The sequence below is a fragment of the Strix aluco genome, chromosome 4, assembly GCF_031877795.1.
Source record: "Strix aluco isolate bStrAlu1 chromosome 4, bStrAlu1.hap1, whole genome shotgun sequence".
NCBI classification, from domain to species: domain Eukaryota; kingdom Metazoa; phylum Chordata; class Aves; order Strigiformes; family Strigidae; genus Strix; species Strix aluco.
The window spans coordinates 37,392,145-37,406,217 of record NC_133934.1 but is presented as its reverse complement, the minus strand read 5'-3'; the positions used below and the strand labels follow the sequence as shown (position 1 = coordinate 37,406,217).

At 41.1% G+C, this 14,073-nt stretch overlaps 2 protein-coding genes across 3 annotated transcripts in view; one reads left to right on the top strand and one right to left on the bottom strand.

The window, feature by feature from the left end:
* DCTD (dCMP deaminase) overlaps positions 1–1,062 on the bottom strand; it is a 58,854-nt gene extending 57,792 nt beyond the window's left edge. The window contains exon 1 of the mRNA XM_074822766.1: positions 571–1,062. The gene's annotated coding sequence lies outside the window, so the exon portion shown is untranslated. The remainder of the gene's footprint in view (positions 1–570) is intronic.
* Positions 227–14,073, top strand: part of WWC2 (WW and C2 domain containing 2) — a 105,605-nt gene continuing 91,758 nt past the window's right edge. The window contains exon 1 of one of the 2 annotated variants that reach the window (XM_074822764.1): positions 227–664. In XM_074822764.1, coding sequence (XP_074678865.1) covers positions 534–664 — 131 coding nt within the window. In that variant the 5' untranslated portion in view covers positions 227–533. Of the gene's footprint in view, positions 665–1,302; positions 1,374–14,073 lie in introns of those variants that run through there. The other variant, XM_074822765.1, reaches the window with a different exon arrangement.

Here is a 14,073-nt window from a genome sequence, read left to right as displayed (position 1 = left end):
TGCGGGACGCGGGCAGAGCTCGTTTAGAAGCGAGAGGGCCCCCCTTGCCGCCTTCCCCCCCCCCCTGCCGCTTGCCCTACGCGCTCCCCCGCTGGACGTTTTCTGTCCCGGATCCCCGGCCGGGGCCTGCCCAGCCCGGCGGCGGCGGTGGGCAGCGCCGGCAGGGTTAACCCTGAGGAATGCGGCGGGAGGAATGTGCATGCAGATGAGATGGATGCTAATCTCATGCTAATGAGCGGCGGCCGCGGCCGCCCGGGGCTCAGCCGGGCTCCCCGCGCCCAGACGGCAGCTGGGCTCCGCCGGCAACCCTGACCCGGGCTGCCGCGGCGCGGGCAAGGCGGCAGCCCCGGCATGGTGGACTGAGACCCGGCCGCGGAGGAGGGCTTTCCCCGGCTTCCGCTCCCGGCTCGCTCCGTGCCCCCTCCAGCCCCCGCTCCCGGCCCCTTCCCCGTGCCCCCGGCTCGGGTGGGGGCTTTTCCCGCTTCCCGTCTTTCTTTCTGTCCCTATGGAGCAGCTACCCCCGCCTCTCGACCATGCCTAGGAAAGCGGGGAATGGGCAGCTCCCCTTACCCGATGGCTGGGAGGAGGCGAGGGATTACGACGGCAAAGTCTTCTACATCGACCACAACACCAAGCAGACCAGCTGGATCGACCCTCGGGACAGGTGGGGACGCCCCGGGGGGGGGGGGGGGGTGTATGGGGGAGGTTCGGAGCGGCGCTTGCCGGGCCCCTCGGCGCTGGGGCAGCTTCGTCGCGAAGGGACGGGGCGGGTGTTGGGGAGGCGCCGGAGGGTGCCCCTCTCGGGACGGGGGAACGGGGGGAGGGCAGGAGCCTGTTTGTAGCCGGGCACGTCGTGCCCTCCTTCCCCTCGGCGTGGGTACAGCCTGTTGTAAGCCCGTTGCGTGAGTTGATGTTGGGGGGGCGAAGCCTTACAGGCTCTTCCCGGCAGTCGACGGGGGTCTCCGGCGTTTGGGGGATTCCCGACAGGTACCGAAGTTTGCGAGTGCCTCCCAGAGCAGAGGCGCTGGCTCTTCGCCATCCCTCTCCCCCGGGCGCCGCGGAGCGGGGCCGCCTCCCTCCTGGCTGGCGGCGCGTCCCGGACGCCTGTCTCTCCCGCGGCCGCTCCCCCGCCCCCCCCGTCCCCGGGGACCGCCTGCCCCGTGGCCGGCCTGGCCCGCCCGTCCGGTGAGGTCTGCGCTGCTGGCGGAGAAGGAGCCGGGGCTGCGGGAGGCCTCGTGTGCTCGCTAGGCCTCAGCAAGCCCAAATCCTCCAGGCCCCCCCCCGCCAGCCGGAGCTCGGGGTGTTTGCTGCCCTTTCCAGGTCTCAGCGCTGTAAATCGGCAAACCTCCTTTGAAAGCGCTTCAGTGAGCGAGGTAACCAGCTCATAGGCTCCTCGCCCAGCAGTCACCGGGGCAGGTCTTTCAGCTGGGGAGGGGTTCAGGCTCTTCGAGGAGGCTTCAGTGGCTGTTTTTAATAGCTGGGTGATAGGCGCCAGGATACCTATGGTAAAACGTGAATTTTGTCCAAAGTGGTGCTGAAAAGTAATTAAAACCCCCAAACTTGGTGTGTATTATGAAATACAATGTTGATATTGAAAACACTGCAGTCCAATTATCAAAAACTTTTAAAAGGCATTATAAATTTATGGAACAAGCCGCACTGAATTATAAATGAAGGCCTTGGTTTACATTTCTCTGGGGAAATTAGAAAAGGTAGTTGTGACGAAGTTTGCTGGCTGTAAGTTGCATAGGGAAAGTTTTGACAAGCATCATGTGCTGTGTTAAGCGTACTTCTCTGTCCTATTTGCTACAGCAGCAAATTCCAGTAGTGGCAAACTTAAATTCCTTTCTACTTCAAAACATGTTAAATACCTGGTAAATATTAGTGAGGTGGTAAGGTATACAGGACAGTGTTATTTATTATACTTGGTCTTCTCAGGTGATTATTTATGTTTTTACTGCAGACAACAAAAACTTCTGTTTTTACTGTCTCTAGAAATAGTGGATCTGAAGTTTTGTTTACTTCTAGACTTTTAATTGTGCTTGCAAAGAGAATCCAAGATGATATGATTAAGGTAAAGCAAAATGCAACTTTGGAGTGTACTTATAATACTGCCTCACGAGTACACTAATTTAAATATTTTTTTACACATTCTGTAGTACTGAAAAGTTCAAGAGTATTCATATTTGGTGGTAAAATTTGAGTCTTCACTTTCATTAACAGAATAGACAGCTAAGTGAGTAACACTTAGGATAAATATTGCTTCATTAATATCTTGATTACAAGTGAAAGATAAATCAAGCCCTGAGACTTGATAATCTGCAGTGAGAACTAAGGAAGTAAAGGCCTTTTTCAGAAAGAGTGGTGTTTGAAGTAATTGTTAACCTATGTCAGTCATGCAAAACAAACAGAAATAGGGATTTTGCCCTAGGTGCTTGAGAGAATCCATGTGTACATGGCTCAGCTGTGAAGCTGAATTGCCTCCACAGAAGAGGGACTGACAAGCCCGGTCAGTGTCCAGCTTACAGTATTTGTATTTACAGTATCTGTATTTACAATCTGTATTTATATTGGTGACCTGGTTTGGAAAAGTGAGTAGGAAATGCATGAAAGTCCAGTGATGACTTTGCTCTAGATTCCATTGTATCTTCTAGGTGTTTAGAGAATATATGTTCGGAAACCATATAGGACATCATTAGGGCTTACTGTCAGAAAAGCTGAAAAGTGATCTTCCAAGTTTGTCAATACAATGAAATCTGGATTTGTGCTGTTTCTAAAACTTACCGTAAATTGTCAAAATGGAGATAATGGGTTCTACAGAAAAACTGAAAACACGTTCTCTTGTTTGACGATACTTTAGGACTTTTTTTTTTTTAACTGTTTTCTCTGATGGAGGTCATAAAGTTTTTATAATGTAATTGTGGAATATTATAGTACATGGGCTCCTAAAAATCTTTCATTGGTAAAGCAAGTGTAGAATAGATAAGTTTTTATGGACAATATTCCTTCTGCTGTTGTTAACACTGCATTCCCTGGATGATCACATTAAAAAGTTACGCTTTATGTTTTAAAATAATTTGTATCCTCTTTGATTTAGAAGATACAAATACCGAAGAGTAGTGCTGTGAGACACCAGCCATATGTCTGTGGGTTCCCAGGTGTATTTGGGCAAAATTAGGAATCTCTTTGTTACTGGTTTAAAATATTCGTGTCTAGAAATAAGCTGAGGATTGAAAATGCCATATTTCAAAACTTCTTGGAAAATTATGTGTGGTGTTTTTTTTAAATAATGATGCTTTTGTCATGCTTTTCTGGTCTGTTCTGATAGTACATGTTTTTGTTACTGCTTCTATGGTGCAGGTCTGTTAATATAATGACAGCCTTGTGTACAGCTGTGAAAAAAACCTCACATCAGCTTCAAGCTTGGGGCTCAGTTTTCAGTTTTGCCCACTTCATTTATCCGAGTAATCCCATTGACATTAGAGAATCTCACGCTTGTAAGGGCAAGAGTGACTTGGCTTGTTGTGTTTTAGGAGTGTTGTGGAAGCTATTTGAATTGCACTGTTCTTCAGGGGTTTTTAATGTTTTGCACTATTCAACAGTGATTTTTCTCTCCAAACACTTAGGGTACTGTGTTGATTTGTTTTGAAGACTGGTGGCCCAAAAGAGAGGGCACTTTAAGATATAAAGTGTGAGAAAGAGAAACATAAAGGCAAGAATGTGGGAGTTGTACTAACAATTTCACTGGCTAAATATATAGATGTTATTTCTTTGTTTATGACTCCTCCAAGCTACAGCAAACTGAGAACTCACTGATCTTGACAGTTCTTCTGAACCTGGTTTATTGTAAGAAGGGAAATAGCCCAAAGTATCAATTGTATCCTGCTCCTACTTGACAAAGTTATAAAACGACAACTATAGACCGAAGAGGATGAGCCAATGAAAAGGTGGGAAAGGGGTGGAGGAATTCATACTTTTCTTTGAAGTTCCCTTGAAATTCTTTCAGGTTCCTGGAATACTGAGTTATGTTAAGGTGTTGGTGTGGTTTTTTCTCTGATAGACAATTAAGGGGGGCTCAGGGTGGAGACAGAAGTTTGAAAAGGAAAATTTTTTTGTTTTTCCATCATTCCAACACATTTTAAGTAGGCCTCGTGTTTGTTATATTCCTTAGTGGAGCCAACAGAGTAGAGCACCAAGGAGGAGTGGAATAGGAGGTGGGAATCTCAGTACCCTCAAATCTTCAGCAGCTGGATGACATTTGGTTTTCTCACCAGGAATGCAGGGCTTCTCATATCTTGGTTTCTACATAGTAAATTGTCCATGCTCCACTGCTGATCACCACAGACTCAAAACAGGTATCTTTTTTTTTTAGCTTGCCTAAAATGAGTTCCACATCACAAATTCTGAAGCTGCAAGTGATCTGTATTTAAATGTTTATCTGCACTCCTGTCAGAGGACTGAGCTGCTATGAAAACAAAACTATCCTTTCTTTCTGCCCCCTTTTCAATTCTTTCCACTGAGGAGAAAAATCTGTTTAAAATACATTTGTACATTTGAAACAGTTCATGGTATACTTTTACTAGAATGTTTCTAGAGTACTCACTAACTATATAACCAAGAAGGTGCTTGAGAAACATTGAATGTGCAGAAACCAGAGAACTTCACAGGTTAAGAGATTGTGAGTTTTCTTTGTGGTGACATGGAGAGGGAATGCAGTTTCCATTGCTGTTTTCATCTTTTGGGGAGATGAAAACACTCCAATTTCTATAATGGAATCTGTAGTTTGTGCAAGATTTGTTTGAATTAGAACATTTATTAGGTTTCAGCAATTAAATGTTGCGTGCCCTTTTCCCTTAGAAGAAAATGGCACTTTGTTCTTGCAGCTTGCTTTCTCTTGTCCTGTGAACAGCAGAGGGAAGATCCTGAGATTGAAGTTACTTGAGCAGGGGGACTTTCATCCTGTCTCCTGGGCACTACTGTAGCTCAGGGTTGTGTGGTAGAAGACTTCCTGTCACAGTGGAGACTTGGAGAAGTAGGAAGTGTGTAAGATGCTGTACTGGTAAAAGTTAAAGGTAACAAACGAGGCAAGCAGAAGAGGGAACAGCATGATGGGAGGCATCATCAGAGATTGGAAAATACATTTGGAACAATTTTTTTTTTGCATGGAAGTAAGCTGTGTTGTGATGGTTAAGTAGAATAACTTACTATCTGAAGTGTCTGAGGCAAGTACGGTTCTGTGTGAAATTGGTGATTGCAGGACTTCAGCTAAAATAGGAAAAAATTCTGAAATGTTAAAACTTCTGGGTGGGTGGGAGGGAGGGAACAAAATTTAGGCAAGAAATAGGGAGTACAAGTCATCTGTCCTTTGAAGAAGTTAAATTGAAGTGTTAGTCATTACATTTTGAAAGGGATGGATCTTAATTCTGTTTTAAGTGCAAATCTCAACATTACCGATTTAAGGCACAACTAGAGCAACTACCTAATAAATCCTTTCTTTAGACTGCTGCTTGCTAAGAATGAATTTAATGGCAAACCATTACTGAAAGGTTCCCTTTCTCATTCCCTTCCTATTTTCCCTTGCCATCTCTCTTGTTTGCTAGAAGCTGAGGAGGGAGTGGGGCTTTTATGTTTTTGGTGATGTGGAGCTGTTAAATGATTGCCTCAACAAACCTTATGAAATTCTAACCTTAATAAGAAATAGTCACCTGCCTATTTTGAGAAATCAATAGAGGATCGTTTGATGACACTCCAAGGTGTATAACTTGTAATAATCCTGTAGTGAGATAGGACAACAATTTTTTTCCCCCAATATCTTTCTGCCTTGTTTCATCCTGTATTATCATTTGCTGGTTTTTATCCTAATTCCACATAATTTGTTTGTGTCTCCTTTTCTGCTCAGGAATGTGCATATTCCCTGTGAAACTTGTCTGGTATCTCATTCTGGTTTCAGTGACAGGTTGGGAACTGCTTTTACTTAATTGATGTATATTTATTCAAAATAAAACCCGTGATGCAAGTACTGAACTCGCAATGAGAGACTAGCTGTGTCTGAACTTCTGACACCTTCATTTGTTTATCCAGTGTAAAGCAGAATTCTAATATTACAGTGCTAATATAGCTGTGATAGCATCAGATAGTGTTAAAATGCATAGTGATTGTGTATGTGGGTTTTTTAACTAGTCTGTCATTTGCTTGGGGCTATGTGTTGTTGATTTTAGCATTAGTGAAAATGGCTATGTTAACTCTGAGATAATGCTTTTATTCTTGATTTCTCTGGGAGTGATAGAGCTGCACTGTATCTTTCATCTCAGAGCATGTGAAGTTAACAAGTCAGGAAATGCTACGGAGTATTTGCTTATGTGTGCAAAGTATGTACGATTGGTTAAAGCAAAGGACTGTGACCTGGTATGCAAAGTGGGGCAAGTGGTCTAGACTGGTTTCTCCAGACATAGGTCTGTAGAACTTGCCTACTGGAGCTATTTTGATTAGAACCTATCTTGACTTACAAGATAGTATTACTGTAGTTGTCATGCACAAGTTAAGCCTTAATGAGAAGTTGTCCACATGAAGGAAAATAGACCTTTTCTAAAGGAATGAGCTGTTTGCTAGAGATACTGTCCTACTACAATATGGTTAAATGAAGGAATAACTTCAGAACTATCTTATATTTTCAGAGAAGGGGAACTGGCTTTACTTTAACGGCTGTGGAAAGTTTTCATTTTTACAGGTAAGGGTCAATATATAGAGCAAACAGGATAAATTATTTACAGCTTCAGAGATCTGTACAGATTACATTAGTTCTTATTTTTCTGTAGTTAAACAACTTGTGTTCAACCCTTTGGTTAAAATTCTGTGTTTTGAACATGTTATTAAGGTTATTAGATTAAGATAAGAGGATTTCTCTACTTCCACTTACTAGTGTTTGTAACATTTAGAGACAAGTTGAATTTTGTGAAATAGATTTTGGTTTGGTTTTCTTGCTACTTTTTTAGCCTAAAAAAGTTGTAGGTATTTGAGTTTTATATCACACAGATGGCTAAAAACTAGAACACTACTCATGGAAGTAATGGAAAAGGTTGAAACTGGACGAACATACAGTAATATTTCCATGGTGACACATTGTCAGAAAGGCATGAATAGAAACAGTGCTAAAATTCCACACCTGTTAAGACGGGACATGTAAATTCTTATTACAGCAACCTGTGAGGGATGTGGAAAAGGGTTGCAGAGCAACCCTTGCAGAGCAGTAACGCAGCCCCCTGAGTCTGGACTGTCATTGTTCTGTTTACCTATCCCTCTCCTGTCACCAAATAGTAAGCTGACTCCAGGAAATGGTTTGGCTAAAATGAAACCCCTTGTTCTTAGGGTTGTTTTCCAGTAGAATCAGCTCGTGTCACTGGATGGATACTAGTGCTGGTGTGAGGCAGGAGGCAAGTCCAGAGCTGGGAGCAAAAGGGGAGAGCGGTGCTGTAGAAACCAAGATGCAGATCAATCCTAGCTGCTGTGGAACTGTAGTCTTGGGTGTCCGTTTCTTTTGTTGGGTTCTCCATTGTTTTATTGTGTGTGTCTTTGTGTTCACCTTTGCTTTCCTATGAACCAGCAGTACAACTGTCACAGACATCTTGGTCCTAAACATGTTTTCTGTCACCAAGAAACCTTTATGATGTTACAGATTTTTACATGTTTGTTACTGTGAAGCTCTTGTTGAGGAGAAATTTTGTTGTTGTATGGTTGCAGAATTAGATCCTATTTTCTGGGAACGTGCTGCTGTTGACAATATGTTTATGAATAGCTAATTTCTACTGTGTATGAAAGATCATAAATTCTTTGACTTTGCATTTTTTCCTTAATTATTCATAAAACATGTTTTAGACTCTGCTGCAAAGTATCTCACCAGAATGACGGTGCAATTCAAGACTTGGAATGGTTTATTGTGTGAAGTGAACTGGAGCCATTTGTCTTCATGTATTTGAGGGAGTTGTCTATATTGGACAAATTGACTTGTCATTCATTTGGAAGGAGCAGCTAGTGGTTGAAAAGGGGAGTGATACAGTAGTTACTATCTCCCTTTTGTGTCGCTTAAGTATTTTGTAGGGTTTTGCTTTGTGGGTGTAGGGTTTGGGTCTTTTTTAATAGCACATTTTGAGTGTTGCTGAAAACTATTGCTCTTCCCAGTGACTTTTTCTGTGCAAAACCATCAGTGATGGTGAAGTTCCTACCTGACAAAGCCAATCTCTGGCTCTTGTTTTTAAAAGGCTAATGAAAGGTCTTCTTGGGAGAGAGATTGCTTCCCCCCCAGCTTTTTAAAGTGTACTTGAAGGCTAATTTGCTTTTGGAATTTTTTGGTTGGTTACGACTTCTGGCAGTCTCAGTGGCATGAATGTATTCTGTCAACTGAAACAATCATTTGCATCTCATAGAACATGATCAGATGCTATCCTTTGAACTTGGATACTGTACGTACTTGAAGAAAGGCAACTTTATCTCTTCAACTCTGAATATTGGATTTGATATGTCTGTGCTGGTTTTCTCAATTCATTAAATCAAACTTCAATCTTTATTTGAAAAACAAAAAGAACAACCATACCAGGATGCCTTCCATAATATGCTGTTTGTTCTGATAATCAGGCTTTCAGTGTCTAGAAATACCAAATTTTTTTTACTTTTGGTATAGAGGAAAAAAAGATCTAGAAGAATAATCTGTATTTTAACTAAATCCTGCTAGGAGACTGTCTTTGTATTTGCAACTTTCTCGTGTTGTTAATGAAGGAACAATGCTTTACACACCTATTGTTTCTTTTTAAAGTACTTTGAAGCTGTAGTCTTCCCCAGATAAGCATGTCTTATGGCCTACAGGTCTGACTTACGAAGAATTCTTACTCTGATTCAATGCCTGGCCCATAGCTCTTAAGAGTTTACATCCCTCATAGAGCTAGGAATGTCTGACAAAGATGCAGGTATTTTTAATCATGTGGCAGATGAACTTTTGTTATTCTGCAGGTTGTGTACAAGCATGTCATGCCATACGACAATAAGTATGCCCAATGCATGATGAATGGTGCTTGCCTTTTAGTGATGTGGCAGGCGTATGTCTTAGTAGCATCTTATCAAGTAACAGGGTTTGACCGAAGTGCAGCTGTCCCCTGTCAGATAGCTGCATGGCAGTGTTTTTATTGGGATCACACTGTGGAGGAACAATTCCGGTCGCTTCTGTCTGTCACTCTCTAGGACACTTCTCATCATTGGAGGAGAGGGTGATTTGCTATGTGGTTCTATAATACTTCCAGAAGAGGAGGTATGGCCTGCTTCAGGTGAAAAAGTAGGTATTGTAACCTTGCTCACTGTCTGTGGTGGATTGCAGAAAATTGTCAGGGAAAGACATCTATTTGTTCTTGATGAGGAAACAATGGGGTGGTTTTTTTCCTTTGTTTAATACCGTCAATTGTTAAACTGTAATCTAGTCCAGAAATGCCTGTCTCGTGGCCTGGCGATCTGACCGAGAAAGAATACTCTTATTCAAAGCCTAGTCCCTTCATTCTTAATTCAGATTTCCTTGATTATACTAAAAATGTTTATGCAGACTTATAACTTTCTGCCTCTTCACCGGTGTTAACAATATGTCTCTATGAAAACTCTTAATTACTGTTAGAAAAAACTGTGAAAAATTTTCATTGGTTAATAAACAGTTACTGTGCATCAGAGAAAGAGATGTGATCCAGATTTATGAACTTTTATTTCTTTAAGTGCTGTTACTTAGCAAATGATTACAGTCTCATTCTGTGATTTGATTCATGTTCACGAGCGGTTCTGGCTGTGTAGGACCTCTATGTGCATGCTGCTGTCCTCACTGTAGCCTGACTGACGCAGAGCCCGACCAGGGGGTGCTGGTTTTGGCTTCCATTCCACAAAGATTCAGTAGAGACCAGTTGTCATGGAGAAAGGTTTATAGCGCAGTAAAGGCTGGAGTAGCTGGAAGCTGAACTAGGGAGGGAACATTTGAATGTTCTTGCTTTTGGGAGGGCAATGGGGAAAGTGGGACATGTAATGGAATCTGATGGACATTACTTCTGTAAAATAGTCTGTGGTTACTGTTGCGTATAAAGCTCCTTCTTTGGTGTTTTTGTCTGAGATTCATATGATACAAAATTTCTCATGAGCAAAGTGACGTTTCTGTTTCATAAATCATCCACCACTCAAGTGTACTTGTTAAATGTGTGTTGTTAATTGAGGTTTGGTTTAAGTTTTGAAACATTTTGGTGGTCTTGAGTTACACTGTGAATACCCAGCTTGAGGTATCTTTGTATACATCATTTCTTGGTGCAGCACCAAATAATGTCATTTACAGTTTTTATTTTTAAGAAGATAATGACAGGCATCCTTTGAGAAACTCATGTACCTTCATAAGTTTAGGAGCTTAGCTTATTTTCTTTAGGAAGTGGGTAGGAAAGTCTTAACACATTACTTCTGTTCTTAATTTGTTGTTAAAACTGACAGAAGTTAGGTCATGATTCTACCTTAAGGACTATATTTAATTATGCTTTTTCTATACTCTTGGGGATGTATTTCCAGGTGTACCTAAGCCCACTGTCCATCCAGATCTGACCCCTATATTCCCAAGACCTATACAATGTGAACTCAGTGTATTCACACATTGTTAAAAAGAAAAACCAAGTCCTTTTCAGCTCATTCTGTCAGCACTGTCTTAATGCATTATGCGATCTTGTACAGTAATTTGTGATAAGTTTTAAAGTATGGCCTTGCAAATGTTACATATGATTGTATTTTTTCTGAGGCATTGCATTGATTTTAATCATGTTCCCAGTAATTGACGGTTTTATTGTCTTCAGGATCTGACCTAAATGGTATTTTGCTTTTTTGTTGCTTGAGACCTTTAGTGCAAACTGCAAAGACTCATGCTTAGCCCCCCTGCCTCTTTTTAGTTGGGATAGAATTGTACAGTGTGAGCAATTCTAGTTTGGAGTGCTGTGGACTTTTCTCAGAGATTTGCAAAATAAGCTATGATATGACTTTAAGGCACACAACTGTTCAGTACAAAATTCCGGAGTGAACGGTGACAAATTGCCAAAACTGGAATTGGAATGTCCATAGAGTTGGATTGAAATAGAGAAAGCAGGATACTGCTCAGATGATGTGATCTCTGAGGCTCTGACCTGACTTTCACCCTTCTGAAGTAAATAATAGTGTTCCCTTTAATTTACTAGATTGGCATGTAGGCCTGTAGAGAAGCGCCAGAAATCGAGATCTTGTCTTCTGTGTTTTCATATCTTAATGTTCCTGGACAGTAAGAGTTTTGCCAAAGTTTTTCATATTTCCCACATTCTTTTGCAATTGTCAGCTTTGGTGCAGAAGTGGCAGGCTGAGGTGGTGCTTTAGTGGGTTACAGCATGAAGAAGGATCATTTGCAATGGAAGTATTAAATATTCAAAATATATTTTGCTGAAGCCTTGAGTAATAAATGCTTGTACATAAGAGGATGCAATTCAAGACAGTGATCTGACAAGGAGTAAAGACATCTTTCTGTCATGTTGTGAGTATTGCAGTGCTTGAACTGAACTGTTAACACATTTACAATCGTTCTGGTGAACAGTAGAATACTACAGATGTGAATAATCATCTGAGACTTCTACAGGACATTCTTGAAATAGTGTTCAAATGACTAGAGAAATTATGGGATGCAGCAAAGCACACAAACACTGTAAGCCTTTTAGTCAGGCTAGTGCGGTCAGTGATTTACTACTGCAGTAAGGCTTAATACGCAGGAACTTACACGCTAAACAGATGATTTGTTCAAGTTTGAGCTTTGCACGTTCTTTTCTGATTTTCCTGTTATTTATAATCCCTAGGCTCTCTTTTTATATCTACTCTTTGAGAGAAAGACTTTGGTGAACTAAAGTTCTAGGTTTGCTAAGGAATTGTTAATTGGTTACACTGCTGTGTTAGCTAAATTAATGATACTATGGTCTAGAAGGTGAATTGCTTATATTAAAACAAATTATTATGGTGATATGGATTAGGCTTTTTGGTTCTTGCTTATGCTCTTGTTTGCTTGTCTGGTGGTTGTTCTGCCCTGCTTGCTAGCATGACTTACAATGATCTAAAATGAGTGGTGGACTTCTGTGCTGCGGCAGGCTGCTGATTGGCATTCAGGACCTGACTGGCCCATTTGCTCAGAATACATGACAGCCATCAAAACTTTATTTTTTCAGGCAAGATTTTGACAAGAAAATAAGCTTTGAGGACAAATGTAGAACAGTTAAGGGTTTTGTATTAAAAAATATTTAGAATCTCCTGTACTTGATATTTCGTGTCCTTTTTTGTCTGTCAGATTTTGCTGAAAAGTTGTGAGTTATCTTTTTCCCGGTCAAAGTAGTGTTTCCATAATCAACACTTCATTTTTAATTTTATTTTTAATTTAATTTTAATTTTATTCTCTATTTGGTATACTAGATAGTTAAGCAGCTTCAGCCAGCTGCCTGAAGTTCTTGTGAAACACTTTCATTGCAGTGTTGAGTGACAGTGCTTATCAGAGGACCCTCTTTGTGGCAGTACTGTCATTGTTTATTGAGGTAGTAGGTTTCCAACAGATCTTTTGGGAATAAGCTCTCATAAATAGCTATTTTGTAATACTTCATTTGAAAAGTTTTTTAAAATGGCCAGTATTAGAACTTTATCTGAATGCTCACTTTTTCCGTAGGTGTGAATAGTACCCATCTGTTTAAGACATGCAGTATATTTAAAACTGATGTTGCACTGATGAACACAGTAACATTCAGATACCATCACAGCTTTCATGTGGCCTTGATGGTGATGTCCGGATGTGGGGCTATTTCGGTTACGTTAAAAACTGTATACGAACTTCGTACTTTAAATGTAAGATGATTGGATACTTGCAAAAATTTTGAAGGACAAGAAGCTTAAAGGAAGTGTGTCAGGGCATACCCTGGAAACCTAGTCCCACAGTCACCTGAACTGTACTCCTGACCAGAACAGATCACAGATCTCTCTTGGCCCAGCTGATCCAGAAGTCAGCATTGAGAGATGGGACTGGTACTTAACAGAGTTTCACTTCATTATAAAGTGTCTGGCAATCCAGGATATTGGAAGCGCTCCCAAACTCCACTTTTTCCAGTTGAGGTGTAGCAAAAGAGCGCTACCTTTCTTTTTTCTCCTTGTGATATCTCCTTTGGCTGTCAATCAGCCTGATGTTGCTTGATGACAAAGGTAAAAACGAATATTGGGATGGCAAAACCTTTCAAACTGCCCATTCCTGTACTGGGTGATCTATTTCTCTTCTCAAGAACATCTGCACTGAAGTCCTAGAATTCTGAGCTAATCAAGGAGGGTAAATAAACTTCCTGCTGCTGTGGACAAATTCATCAAGATTCAAACTAGATAATTTAGGGACAGGTTTTTTATCTGTAGTGTTGAGACCTTTGAGACCTGCTGTAGAAATATCCTAAGAATATACTGGGTAATGGAAATCAGATATTAAGTTGGAAGAGAGGAGAGTGAGCAGAGAATCTATATGATGATTAAAAATCTGTTTCTTTTTAAATATTTTTGAAATAAAAAGAAGCAAACGCAGAATTTTACAAAATCCATGTTTACTGTCCCGTTTCAGAGAAACAAATTAGTGCATTACTGTATTTCAGTTCTGCCTATCTGGTTGAGATATACTTGATTTTCATGTGAAAACATCTTTTAAGTTTCTTTCAGAGAATAAGATGGTTCATGATATAATATGATTGGGACAGTATTCAACTGTTGCTTGTCAGTTTGGGTGGTCTGATGCTCAGATGAATTTGTGAAAGAAATGAGACTAGCAGACACTGAAGTTTTGATTTTGTGAAGAAAAATTTGTGTTGGTAAAGGCTGAAGATAGTTCCCTTTCCACCTTTAGTTTCTGTTTGACACCCCTCCCTTCAGTTGTACTACACCGCTGTTTGTGCATCTTTGCTCTGAACCAGAGTAGAAAGGCTTAAAAGCAGCAGGAGTAAAGATTTAAAAAAATCCCATTAAAGGTTGTATCTCAACAAAAGCTTATAGTACTAC